Source organism: Acanthisitta chloris, unplaced genomic scaffold, assembly GCF_000695815.1.
Source record: "Acanthisitta chloris isolate BGI_N310 unplaced genomic scaffold, ASM69581v1 scaffold28955, whole genome shotgun sequence".
Classification (NCBI taxonomy): Eukaryota; Metazoa; Chordata; class Aves; order Passeriformes; family Acanthisittidae; genus Acanthisitta; species Acanthisitta chloris.
The window spans coordinates 44,798-59,442 of NW_008672646.1; the positions used below are offsets into that span (position 1 = coordinate 44,798).

At 38.8% G+C, this 14,645-nt stretch overlaps 1 protein-coding gene across 1 annotated transcript in view; it reads right to left on the reverse strand.

Moving 5' to 3' along the window:
* Positions 1-14,445, reverse strand: part of DENND4A (DENN/MADD domain containing 4A) — a 33,904-nt gene extending 19,459 nt beyond the window's left edge. Inside the window, exons 1-10 of the mRNA XM_009074609.1 lie at positions 14,120-14,445; positions 13,256-13,505; positions 12,177-12,246; positions 10,545-10,714; positions 9,562-9,803; positions 7,701-7,767; positions 4,416-4,474; positions 3,631-3,775; positions 2,919-3,094; positions 1,365-1,465 (exon numbers count right to left, since the gene is read on the reverse strand). Of these exons, the coding sequence (XP_009072857.1) occupies positions 1,365-1,465; positions 2,919-3,094; positions 3,631-3,775; positions 4,416-4,474; positions 7,701-7,767; positions 9,562-9,803; positions 10,545-10,714; positions 12,177-12,246; positions 13,256-13,505; positions 14,120-14,427 (1,588 nt within the window). The 5' untranslated portion in view covers positions 14,428-14,445. The remainder of the gene's footprint in view (positions 1-1,364; positions 1,466-2,918; positions 3,095-3,630; positions 3,776-4,415; positions 4,475-7,700; positions 7,768-9,561; positions 9,804-10,544; positions 10,715-12,176; positions 12,247-13,255; positions 13,506-14,119) is intronic.
* Between the last annotated feature and the right edge of the window lie 200 nt (positions 14,446-14,645).

Below are 14,645 nucleotides of genomic sequence, written 5' to 3' on the forward strand. Positions count from 1 at the left end.
ACTCACTCATCCTGTCAGCACAGGAGTTACTACAGCAACAGAGAGAACCAGTATGGAGAGAGCTTTAAAAAGCCCTCAAAGAAAGCTGTTTGTAAAAACATGTGAAAATTTATACAAGAACTTAATAAAGCAGCATATTTGAGGAACAAACGCAGAGTTGGGAGGTATTACTTGGCTTTTTTAACAGTGCCTATCGTCTCAAAGCTTTCCCAAAAAGCAGAAAATGCAGGTAAACACCTCAATACCCAGAAAACAGCACTCAGAGGCAAACTGGAGCCATTAAAACAACACACTGCAAAACACCGGTACCAAAAGCAGAGATGTCTCTTAAAGACCTAGTAAAATCTCTGCACTTAAATTAGGTACTTGGACCACCATTTTAAAGCCATCAGACCTCTGAGACTTCACTGCTACTCACATCATCCTCATAACACCACAGGAAAGCAAAAGGGTGGTTCATTACTGTCTTTCCACATCATATAGTTAGAGACAACCTTACACTGCTACCATGTTTAAGCAATTTACTCTGGACTAAGAATTAAAGATCAGTACCACTCTATTTTTATATAGAGAACATAAGGTTTAAATTTTTTTCTTAAAGAGTCCTCACAGTAAAATATATCCAAATAGTGAACAGATGATTTTCATCACCTATCAGCTATGTCCTTTTCTATGCAGCTTACCCCCATAAACTGTTTCTGTGCATTCTAATCAGGACACAATTAAATTCTAGTGACCTCAACATCCAAAAAGGTATAAACGACCTTTAAAAAAAGTGCTTCATTATAACAAATTTTACTAACATTACCCCTATCCATTTTTCTGCTTCTTACCCCGAGGTTCCATACACCTTACTCTGCAGTATTTGAGGATTCTATCAACAACCAATTTTTACCTAGAAATGTCCACTAATTGTGCCTTACATGTAACCCTCCCCAGTGTTTGTAAAACATTTGACATTTCCATATTAAAAGTTCAGGTAAAGAGCTATTAGCTTGACTGTCAAAGTTCTCAGTTGTCAAGACATCAAACTTTGAAGACAAAACAAAGGTCTTTATTAAGTCCTGTCCTACTCTCTGCTTTACTATTCCCTTCTCATAAAAACTCTGCATTTTTTGGGTATGAGTATAACATCAAAACAAAGGACATCTATTGTGCCTTATCTAAGTGACAGTCTCCTCCACCCCAAGGCCCTGACATAGGTTTAAATCTCTGGACTTCAAGCGCAGACTTTCCCATTCTCTATAAAAATATGTATGTTTAGTGGAACTGGTGACTTCAAAACAAATGCAGATAGTTGTATTTATCTGCTAATGTGGCACATGACATCCAATGCAAATCTTACTAGGTCCTTCCCCACTCACATTCTGCCAGTTGCTGATATAAATTACTTAAAGTATTCATCAGGTTTTTACAAGGTTTCTTTGGTAAGATCTTCCATGCAATAGCTTTCTTGTCTCCAGTTCTGGAAAGGAAAAAAACCAAAATATGAACATACATGTGCACATAAAGCTGTATCAGAGGATATTCCATCCCATCAGAGAAAAGAGAACATATCCAATTTGCTCCATTAAGACAGAACCAAGGATGGAAAACCAACTAACAGAGTCAAACTTAGTTTAGTATATGGAGATTTCATCAGAGCCATCCCACAATGCCCCATATTTCAGGATGAGGATTTTTCAGGATGCCACAACTCTTTAGCACTGAAATCAATCCAGTTACAACTTGTCACAGATGGATTAATGTTATTAAGCAGCTGTTGCTGCACCACCAACCACCACACACACCATGTTCTGAGCTGTGATTACCTAACTTGGCCTGGAGAAAATGACTAGAACACTCTAAGGAACCCAAAATTTATTTGGTAACTGCTTTGTCTTCAGTGCATATAGATTGGACTTAACTGTGGCAATACCATGATGAAAAAGAATGACAAGATTCTTTGTCAAGAGCACACCAGGAAGCCTCATGGCCCTACCAGTCAAAGCTGCAGAAATTCTAAGCATTGGATTGATAGCTTTTTCCATATGTTCTAAGAAACTGTGTAGAAAATCAGTTAAAAGCTGAATGAAAACAGTAACGGCAAGTAAATTATTTTCAATGATTATGTAGCTAATTAGAGAAACCCCAGAAGAAAGGCACAAACATGTTCCTCTTGACCAAAAGGTAGCAAACCTAAAAATGAAGTTATTGCAGCCTAGTTTGAACTAGTTCCTAAAAACTTTAGAGCAGGATTGCTGCACACCAACTTGGTGTTAGCACAAAATCCTTAACAAAATTCCTTCAGACAGATACCTAATATATGGAACCTTCTCTAAAGCCACTCACTAGTCTTGTGGATAGTAGGCAATTAGTGTCACAGAAAAATGCAATACTCCACACACTTGTGAAGAAAAAATATCATAATACTGTTCAGTTTGCTAATGATTACATGATTCCAAGTCTTGACTCTCTCACACCTGACAGTTCACATGTCTAATTCTTGACATGAAGTTCCTGCACTTCATATTGATATGGAACCTGATTTAATTGGCATAGTTTTCAAGCAGATGCTCGTAAGATTCTGGAATTTCTTCAACACTAAGAAAGCTGATCATGACAGATGAAAATGGCTATTCTCCTCCAGGGACAATGAAGTGAGACACAACGTGGTTAACCCAGGAAAGTGCCAACGTGTGCAATAAGATGCTAATGTAACAGAATAAAAGGCAATAATGTGCCATGAGGATTGTACCTCCACTCTGTCACCTTGAACAGAAAGTACCATTTCCAGCATGTTCATTTCTAAAAGGATGACAGATTAGAAAGTTCGGAGGCTTAAAATAGAAAGGTTTGCCAGAAAGCTACTTTTTGCCTTAGAAAACAGAAAGCAAGAAACAATTAACACAGAAGAAAAATTGTTAATAAATACTTACTGAGAAATTGTGTTGGTATCTAGGTCGACACAGCTAACATCTGGTGGAGGGTCATAGAGATCAAAGTATCTCGAATCAATGCCCACTATGAATGGGCACGGGGCACTTAACACATCTGCCAGTGCCAAGGGACAGAGAGGAATATATGGGCAAGGCCAGTGGAAGGGAAATATCATCTTGGAAAACATGCAGAGACAGAAACACAGGTTAGACATGTGCAATACTACAGTCTATACAAGTGTAAACCACACTTCACTACCTTCTCAATTATTCAACATGGCAGATAATTATTACTGAAGATGTAGATGCAGATTATTAAATTAAAAAATGCAGCAATTGCTTTAAAATTCAATATGCAGAAAAAAGCTCTCACTATAAAAGGCTATATATAGCAGAGGTAGAAAAATGTCATTCAGTAATGACAGGCAGGAAAAGTACCTGCACTTAAAACTCTGTATGAGAGAATACAGTGTCATTGGGAAAATCAGGAACTTATTTAAAATATTTTACACACAGAGAACCAACAAGTTGCACTTTCCCTTCTGTCTTTGTGGGACATCATTAGCAGTATTCATTTTTTTCTCTAGTGTGCTTTGTTATTCTGATTTTTAAGTAACCTTTAAGCCTAACAGCAATGCTACTCATATTAGCTTTTATCTAAACCCCATTCTGTTCCCCATTTGCAGGTGTAGGACTACAAACTGGTACTTACAGAGACTAATGCCTCTGTCACGCTCGTGAGGACAGAAGGTCGCAGTGAGTGGATGAGAATTTTATGCTCTGTCACAGCAAACACAAGTAGAGTTACTGCATTCTCAGGTCCTAAATTCTGAAGTAGTGTAGAAAACTTGCCACCACTGTTACAGAACATAAACACACTGGTGAGTTACCAGGGGCAATAAAGAAATGTTCAATAACAATGTAAGTGTAAATCTGCAAATCTTTCTTTTAAAGACCATTACTTGGTGAACTAGTTGGTACAGTTCACTGTGCAGTGAGGAATGGTTACCTCCTACTTCCCAACAGTCACCAAGATTCCTTGAGACACTGGAATCAGTCTGGGCTATTTTCAGGACATACATGATGATTTTTCCTTTTGAGAAGCAATTTAAAGGGAGACAACATGTGTTTCTTTAATCATTCTCCTGCTCTGAGACATGAAAGTTAAGACAATCACAGAACTCCTTGAACTCCCCTCCAAAACCTGCACTATCTTGGGAGCTGAGGTACCAACTCCTAGAAAGGCAATCCAACAATCTGTATTCTGCCTCAAGAGCTGCTAAGATTATTTGAAAAACACACAGACACTGCTAATTAAGTATGCAACCTCAGCAGGGAGAAGGTGTAATGGCATGAATGAACTTCAGATGCACCAACTCCTGAACACACCAGACAAGGTTAAGTTCATTTGCACAATTACCACCCCCAATACCAATTTTTTTCCCACCACATAAATCAGAACACATTTCACAATTAACAGAAGATACTGCTACTTGCCTCAGTGGGAGGGGTGATGACACAGGTTGGCTAAGGATCAGGTTATCGTGTGGAGATAGCTGGAAAAAGATGGTAAAATACATTGTTTTCATTCTGAATTTAGAAATATTTCTTAGAAATTACACAACTGTAACAAAGCACACCAAGAAATAGAATTTAAACTAAGCTGAACCCTGTACAGCACCGTAAGAAGTGCCATGCAATGAAATGCATCAGGATCTTTTGGTACAAACTGGGCAAAACATCTTCCTTTCTTGGTCAGAACTGACTATGCTGCATATTCATAAAGAGGAAATTTAAGTAGCTAATGCTGCAAAAAGTGGAATATATTAGCTGATGAATAATGAAGCCTTCTGTATGTTCAGGGCAGGGAGGACTTGTAGTTCATACACAGCTTTCAGGGGCCAGGGGGAATTCTTTCTGGATTTAAGGGAAAAGAGCGGGAGAAAAATTCATGAAGGGGAGAGATGGAAGGTTGGAATGTAAAATCATATTTTCTTGGGAAGACATGAGAATTAGGCTGGTAGAAACTGCTCAGTTCTGATAGAATCTTTCAAATTTGCATCAGTTGAAGATCCAAGACAAAGATCCTATTAATTCACATTTCTTTCTTACAGTGATATGACATCAAGAGAAATCATTCATATATTCAGCATGAATAGGAAGACTCAAGTAGAAGAATACCAACACACAGTCAATTTATCAAACTCAGCTGATGCTTTCAGCCATAGAAAATCCAAGGTAATAAGATATCAATTAGCTTAACCCTCCCAGCATTTTCCTTTGCATAAAAGCAATAGTTATGCAGTAAGTCACAACAACTTACACAACTGAGCTGCAAGTTCTGACAACTTTTAATCACATCTCAGTTTTGAGTATGTTTCACCTTATACCCACTCCAGATAACCACATAATAGAAGGCAGAAGATAAGACTGGTGACTTAGGAGCACTAAGTGCCCTAACACTGTGCTGGAGGGACCAAACACAGAGCACTAAGGAGTCTCTGCAATGCTGCCTCCCTGCATGTTTCACATAGCAGAGCTGACAAAGGCAGATGCTGCATTTCACTTCGCTGACAAATGAGCATGGCCACACCACTCCCCGTGCTAGACTTGTCTGAGTAAGTCACCTTGTGACCACCATCACCATTAGCTTGTTCAGTCAAAGAATTGAGAAGACTCATTTTTTCAGCCTTAGGCAACATTCATACACTGCCCTCAGACAGTAAGCTCAGCCTAATGTCCTCTGACTTCTGTGTTCCAGCAGATGCAGATAAACGCAATCCAGCAGCTCCTCAAAGAGCACATCCCCCCAGGCAGAAGGGGCACTTAGTACCCCCATTCTCCAGAGGGAGAAACATTACTCCACGTGCTCTTAAAGTCTGTGGGCTGTGAGTGCATCATTAGCACAGGAACATCTGTGCAATAAAGGGATGTAGGATGTGGAGGACAGTCCAGCAGGTTTCAGGTCAACAGGAACTGATCAGCAATGGCAGCTGAAGTTGGCAAAATAGAACATTCCTGAGTGTTTTACAAATGGTTACCATTTCTTTGAAACGTAGAAGTCAGACATGCCATGTTCTCTCTCACTCGTAACAGATGCTAAGGAGGATCTAAGAATGAGTTACACACCCAGACTGGCAGAGATGCAGTTACTAAAACACATCAGGTCTCATTTGCAGAAAGCACACAGGCACATGTGAGACATTCTACAGCAACACAGACTTTGGAAGGATTTTCTTTCAGCAAAAGACTACACCATGCTTTCCATTAACAAGATTGAGATAAATTACATTTCTTCAATGAAGCACAATCCTAAAAGCTTGTCATTTTCAAGAGTATAAGCATTTCCCACACTATTTTTGGGGAGAAAAAAAAAAAAAAAAAATCACCTGTGATAAAATTCAGTGCAGTTTCAAACACAACTCAAGTCCCTGGAAGCAGCTGGAAGGAAGTATTTATTCACAGACCTCAACTACCACTGCCTACTGTAAAGCACTGTGTTCTCCATCTGTACAATCAGCTACTAAAGTTGTATCAATTTGATACAAACCATTTTGAAAATAAGGTGCAACAGACAGAATTTCACATCACTTATATCTAGATCCTCAGACTTTGCTCTGGGATATACACCCACATATACTGACAGTTTCCTAAAACTTCAGACTAAACTCAATTATAGCCTCTGCAAATGTGTTTTCGTGTTTCCTAGCACAACTATTTTATTCAATGTGAACAGATAATTTTTACACAGATGTAAAAATACTGGTTTGAACTGAACTTCAAAATGATAATAAAGTTTCAGTGTAACTGTTCTCCAACCCCTTTTCAGTAACAGTAATAAAGATCACTTCTTCAGACTATCCAAGTACACTAAGAGGATTTTCAATATCCAACACATACTATAAACACATAAACCAGGATTGCATTTATCCTGAAAGACTTCACTACCACATGAGTTACACAATTAAGGCTGAAAATTGTGCAGAGCACTCCATATTTTGTATCACATGTGTAATAACAGAACAACATGATTTTGTAGAAGTTTCATGGAAAACACAAGACTGGAGGAACACTACAACTGGAATAGAGATCTTGGCAATATAATTTTAACGTTTTGACTCTTAGGGGGAAATAAAAAAGATTGAGTAACATTTCACTTTGGAATTCTCTCTGTTGGGATTTTGCTTCCTACCCATAGTGACATGGCTGAAATTCCACGTAACAGGTAACAATTCCTGCAGCTCTTCCCCTCCCACACAGCCCTGCTCAGTGCTGCAGGTGGGTCAGACCGAGGGTTATGCTGGATAAATTGTGCCTCTGTTAGTGTGTGGCTCTTGCAGGTCTCACCAAGAGCTATCCATTGTGCAGAGGACAGCACACAGCCCTGTAGGGAATGGGGCAATCGTGGACATACACTGCACATCTGGGTTGAAATGCATTGATTTTACACTCAGCCTCATACAGTAGCAAGAAGAAAAAGGTTCAAAAGCTATTGCAGAAGTCAAACCAGATGCTGATACTGAGTACTTTACTTTCCACATACTCTGAAAAGAATAATTAAGTTCCAAACTCAGTAAACAGCTTCTTGAAGTAACTCATTAAAGCCATTAATGAAACCAGAAACAGAATTTTGACAGACTTCTCACTGTTAAGTGTATGAATTTTCAAAATTTTTTCTGACAAAAAAAAACAAAAGTGAAAAATTACATTTCCATTTACTAACCTGTTCAGTAGCTGCTTTGCATTCAACTTAAGACAGTTATTAAAGAAAATGACTCTTACCTGAACTAGAATTCTTGGCCTCTGAGGGGATGGAAAAGGAACTTTATGCATGAAATGGGAAATGTGTCTAGAGGAAAAGGAAAAAAAATACTGATTTAGTAGAAATTAAGCTTCAACTGCTTTACCTCAAGACAAAATTTTTGCCAGTAAGAGAAATCCTCATGTAAAAATGGCACATAGAACAAAAAAACCAGCACCCAAGCCTTACTGGGATACTAGGACCTTCAAAATTTATTTTTCTACAGGTGACAAACTGGCAGGACAGGTTAGCTTTGAGACTTCAAGCTTGGCTGGTGAGACTGAAAGTTACAAGGAGGAGGTTTTAAATTTGTCAAGTAGCAGTACTGATGTTTGAGCATCATAGAACAACTTTACAGTGCTGCTTCTCAGGCAGTTTGCAACAGCACCAGACCTCAGAGACTAGCACTGGTTATTTGCACAGAAACATTCACAGCTGAGTATCAAGGAGAGACACTACACTCATCCATTTTCTTCACTTCTAAAAGCAAAGTGTTACGTAAGATTTCTGCACTGAAGCTTTCCCATATACTAAAAATAGAGAAAAATGTTTTTATAGCTTGAGTAAGTTCAGTTTTATGAATTTATTAAACTTCCCCAAGTTGTAAAAGTGCAGTTCTACATGACAAACACTCTCACATAAAAGAGCTACAAGCAATCAGTAAACACTTGGGAAGAAGCAGGTATTCCATCCTAAACTGCTTGGTACAGCACACACCTCACTGGGATCTCTGCAACTCAGCATTATGACACAGACAACCAACCACATTCTGAAGAAACTCAGATACACCCACAAATCAGCACTGACTTGGGTTTTTCTCTTTATTACCAGTGTGTGAAGATGGAGGCCAGAACATGGACTATCCTTCACACACCAAGGGAAAGGCCTGCAGGGCTGACTGAAAGTGTTCACACATGTGGCACAGTCAACCTCCATCACTAAACCAGCTAAAAACACTAGGCTAAATGCTGTATGAAAAACACACAAGACAGTGTAGCTATATTTAAATTACCCATAGTAAACTGAGCAGTCAGTTTACAAATCAGAAACCAGAATATGTAAATAAATCCATAAAATGAAAACGAAACATTTCTTATATTTATTCCTCATTCACGAGCTCAAAACCCAAAACCCCCAAACTCAGCTTAACAAAAAACTACAGTATTTTCATTACAATCACAAAAAATGCTCAATCCACAAAGTCTCATAAAGGTCAATACTGAAGTTTTGCAAAAAACAGACCAATGTGTAATAAAATGAAAAGGCAAACAGTGTATTTGAAATCTGATGCAATAAAATGCTGCAATAGCCTAGAACTGTTAATGGTATCACATATCAGTTGCAGATATTGACCACTCCTTGGGTGTAAGGCTTTCCTCTGCACTTTGAAGTGTGAAATCCCTTATGTGGGAAGGAAATTAAGTTTATTCATCACAACAGAGGAGAAGTGCCCGTGCAAAATATTCATCTGCTTTACTATCTCTCATTACACTACAAACAGGCATCTTACAAAATGCAAACCTGCAGACTTAATTCTCCTAATTTGATGTGTGCAAGATTAAGAAAGGATTTATAATCCTGCTCCTCCTAATTGCTATGCTAAAGGGCACAGAGCTAATTAAAAAGGCTTCCAGAGACACCTCTGCAGGCACTTAAATCACAAACAAAAGTGAAGGCTTCTTCAGGAATTAGGTAAAGATACACTTAATCAAAGGAGAAAACTGCAACCATTCCATTTAATGTTTGATGACTCAAGTGAAAAGGATATTACAGGAAGTTTAGAATTAAGCAAATAGGTCTCATCAACTGAAATTACTGCTAGGAATTTTGGAAATGACTTACTTCTCAATGGGCAGGACATGAGGCCCAGAAATGGAGTAACGATACAGAAAGGTGAGAAACTTCTTGAAAGCATCAAAGAAAGGCCAATGAGAGAGCAAACAGATGCACTTATTGGTCTGAACTGTTCTGCACGTGTCTGACTTCCCCTCAAGGGCAGCTGCTAATCCCAACTGAGACTTTTGTTTCTCTGTGAGGTTCTCCTCAGGATACAGTTCATAAAACTGAATAGCAGCACCATAGACCTGCAAACAGATTGGAAGTCAATAAATCTGCCTCGATCTTCAAAGTGATCTAACAAACCCCAAACACACGAGTTAAAATCAAGTCTGTGTTGCTGTTGGAAAAGTTGCATTAACACAGCACCTTCTGAAGCAATCCATTCCAGAATATTCTGATGGCTGTGAAAACCCAGACTGTATTATTTATTTAAAATACTTCGTGTCATATGAGAAAGTAATTTACACAAGTATTTAAGTGAGAGAAAAATAATGATTAAAGAGAGTACAAGTAGTCAACTGCTCCTACAATTGCCTTTAGAGATATTTTAGGAATCCTTTCTATGCAACTCCAAGCAGTATTCCCTGACAGCCAATTTACTTTTTAGAGCAAGTATGTACATGCAAAGTCATTTCCATGCTTCCAATAAAAATAGTGTACTTGCATGTATATGCAACCAAATTTTACAGCTCTCTAGTTTCACAGGCTGACATGACTGGAAAGCAAAAGAGCACAGGTTTATGATCAACAGTCCAGCACTGAAATTAATGCAAATCACTTTACAGCAGTCTTTGAACTAAACCCAAATGAATAGACTCAAGTTTGGCTATGAAAAAAATTCATTATTATCATCCTGAACACATACACAATCAAACGGTTAACATTAAGCTATTAACAATTCTTTTCATTATCATCATCCTGAACACATACACAATCAAATGGTTAACATTAAGCTATTAACAATTCTTTTTACACTTTCAAAATACCTTTTCTGCAGAAGCTCCAGTTAGTACAAATGTAGAAAAAACTGGGAGAGGGTATTTGCTGTTGGATGGCCAACATTCAATTGTTGCACCCATAGGCAGGCAAAAGAGAGGCACAGATTCTGGTAAGGGGAATGATTCATAATCCTCTTCAGGATATCTGCATATTAAACCTAAAAGGGAACATGGAAAGAGGCAGTTACAGAAAGAACAGCAGAAATGTATTTGCAATAGCTCATTCCATAAAATAATGCCCAGAAAATTCATGTATACACCAGTGAAGTTGTAAGTAATCAGGCACAGCAAATAGGTGCAAGGGGCAGATGCTTCTCCAGCCTAAGGAGAAACTGCCTGACTCCAGCATTGCACTGCAATCCTCCTTTCTGTGCTAGGAACCACTCATAACTAATTCATAACTGTTTGCAGGCTGTTTGCATCTCAGCTCTTATTATAACAGTTCACATTCATCACAAGTATGAGCAAAGATTTAAAGTTTAGTTTAAAAAAATGGTAACATGAATAATGAAGAAATAAAACGCATGTTTTTAGTTATGACACAACTAATTCTGGGCAACAAACATTCCCTGAAAGATACATATATGTTAGATATTAGATTTTTTTAATACCACTAGAATCTAATCAATTAATTATGCTGATCCACCTCAGCTGAGGATTCAGCTATTGTGCTGTCAGACCAATGTCTTTAGGCTTAATTTTCAACTGAGCTGTAAAACATGAAGTTCTAGGGCTGAGGCTCTTAGCAGACAGAGCTTCAGTTACATCAGATGGCTGGAGCAATCCATCCTGTCTGCCTGCCAGCCCAGGGGACTCCAGATTGAGAATGGATACTGTGTGAAAGGATTTAGGGCTTCTCTGCATTAGACAACACAAATCACCACACATTTTCTAATCTAAAGTGAAATATTAATAAGCAATAAAAACCTGTAATCAAGAAGGGCAGTGGGTTTTTCCCCCCCTCTCAATTCTTTTAGCTAGTCCTAAACTGCTGTTGTTTACAGAGAGCAGCATCTCAAAGGGATATAAGTGAATTAAGCCTGAATCATGCTCACGACTTGCTCACCAACAAAATCAGGGTTTAAAAAAAAACCCACAACAAATGAAGCCCCAACACGTTTCAGAGCCAAAGCAAATCTATTTCTGTCTTATAAATAAAACAACAAAACAAAGACGATACGCAATCCAAAAATACTCAGAGAGCTCTGTGCCTTCGATGCTCAGGGCAGTGTGCAAGTCTGCAGGATTCTTCAAAATGCTTAAAGAAAGTGATCACAAAAATGCATCACGTAATTTCTGTGGTGTTTTCTCCTGCATATGCGTACACAGGCTTAAGAGACAGTTATCAGCAAGAAAAACAGAGGTGGGAGGCACAGGTTTGTACAAACCTATCAAAACACAGCTGAGTTTCCCATTAAAAGCAATTTTCAAACAAAATAGCCCTGATCCATAATTCTAAGGCATTATTCTAAAAGACTTCTTCAGGGAATGATTCCTTTTCGAGTAACACCAAGACAGTGTCTTTGTTGAATAATTCTCCCATAAAAAATGCCTTACATCATAAATAAGTCTGTACATCCCAAACTGAAGAAACAAAGAAGCTAAATAGCAGTTACATACCAGCTTTATATGATATGGTGTTGGTTTTTGCCACAGACTTTTTATAACATAAATACACTGCTGAGCCCCACTGTAAAACAAAGGAGATGATTGGATTAAGTGACGAAGTATAACGAAAAGACGTAACAGAGTGCAGGAAAACCTCACACTTTGTAATTTTATATTTTTTCAAGTTCAATATCTGGACACAAGAAAGAATATGGAATGCCACGTAATGGAAAAGACCAGAACCCTTTAAGGGCACACAGAGCTTTTACAGTAGGGGGAAACAAAACAATTTCCCCAAGACAGAACTCCCATAGCCCAGTCAATACAAGGACTGGTAGAACAGAAAGATCCATTTTTAATGCCTGCAGGCATTTAAAAACAAGCACAGATCAATTCCCATCATCTTTTTTACATGATACTACTTGCACATGCAGTCAGCACCCTCAGCAGCACGCTGACTTTTATGGATCCTACAGGAGACAGCATGTGAGACTGCAAATTTGACCAGGATACACCTAAATATTAGGTTCTGCAAATCCAAGGGCTGTGACACCTGTGTATTTTAGCAGGTCAGGCCTTGGGAACCACATTAAGCACTTACACATGCTAACAGTCAACAGCTTCCAACATCACCCACGTGCAACTTCCCTCAAAGTTTGTGAAACTACTGAGGCTAGTAACATTTCTAAAACAGCATTGTAGGTGATGGGAGAGTTTGAGAACAAAACAGAAGGTGGTAGTTAGATACAGAATTACCACCACAACAGCAAAATCAGTGTCAGAAACTGCCACATCTGTAAAACCTCCAGTTATACATGTGGTGACACAACAGGTTCCTAAGGACTAACCCAAAGCTGCTCAAGTCAGCATTTCCAAGTCAGCACTAAACTATTTGCTCCAAGGCTTCCAAAAATTCTTTGTTCCAAGCAGGAGCAAAGAAATGTAACCCTTCAACCCTTCCCGTACTTGATTTGTCTCTGGAGAACACTTATCAACATTTTTCACCAGGCACTCCAAGAAGTGCCACAAACACTCCACCACCATTGCATCACTGAGGACCAAGTGCTCAAAGCCCAGACTTTGCATCTTACCATACTGTTATTGAGGTTCTTGTCCACCTTGCAGAAGGTATGTGGAGGAGTTTCTCCCTTGCCTGGTATGATTATGCAGATATCTGTGACAGCCAGGGTGTTCTGGGCCATGTTTTCGGACGCCCTGCGGAAGGTGATGTACACCCTCTGCGACGAGGCGCTGCCGCTGATGTTAGCAGGATGACCATAGGGAGTAGTCTGAATTATTTCACAGCCTTGCTTCACTCTTTCTTTGCCATCATACAAAACCCTAGTTCAATGGGATGAGCAGAAGTCAGCAGGCACATTTTTAAAGCACTTTGAATAGCTAACACTATACAATGAGTTATCACCAAATGCAAATTTAACAGCAACTCTTGTCTCATCTCTGACCAAAACATTTCTACTGACATTTGGGTCACTTTATATCAAACTGCATTCTAACAGAAAAGCTTCCTGAGACTATACTAGTTTTCTACTTTTCTTCATATATAATTACTTTTAAGCATTTTGTTTACTGGAAAATAGTGTTATTTTCAATTCGATGAAAGATTCATTGCCTAATCCTAAGAACATCCACAACTCTCCTCTCTTCAATCTGCATTAAATAGGTTAAGCATCTTATCCCAATCCAAATATATACATTGAAAATTATAAATAGCTTTCAAAACTCCAAAATGGGAAGGATGACAGTTACCATCCAAATCCACTCAGCAGACATTTTCCCTTCCACTCTGGGTTACAGTATGCTCAAGTCAACAAATATCTTCCCGTTTAGAATTTTGCCTTATGTTTAAGTAGTCTGGCATTCCAATAAACCTGCCTCAGCTGCTCGTAAGTCAAACCAAACTGGAAATGAGCCCCTGGAAGAGGCAAAGCACTCACCCCAAGTCAGTCAGTGGGGGCTTATCCCTTCCTCGGCGGTAGCACAGGTATATCTGTGGCCCTACCAGGCTGCCGTTGTTCAGATCTGCAGACAGGCCCGAGGGAGTAACATCTATGCATTTATATCCCTGAGGAACTTCTTCCCCCATGGATTTATTAAGCACTGTTACATCTGTAATAGGTTCTTTTGGTTTAGCAATTTTATGGCAGGCATCATTGAAGTGGATTTCTTCCTCCAGTGGCTTGGAGATATCTGTTAATCCTGCGACAACAAAGTAGTCGGCAACACGAGCTCCTTTGTCTTCCATCTTCCATCACAAGGTGTTACAACTGGCAAGAAAGAAAGATGTCAGTATTTCTGAAGGCAGTGATAGGAGAAATAATAAATTCATGCAGCATTTGTCATTGCTAATTTGGAATTAACCTTGTGGGTTAATTGTTAAATCTTGGAATGAAAAAAACCAAGTGGCCTCTTTGTGCTAACTTTCATACTGGAGTAATGAACAGCAGGAACAGTAATAGCAAA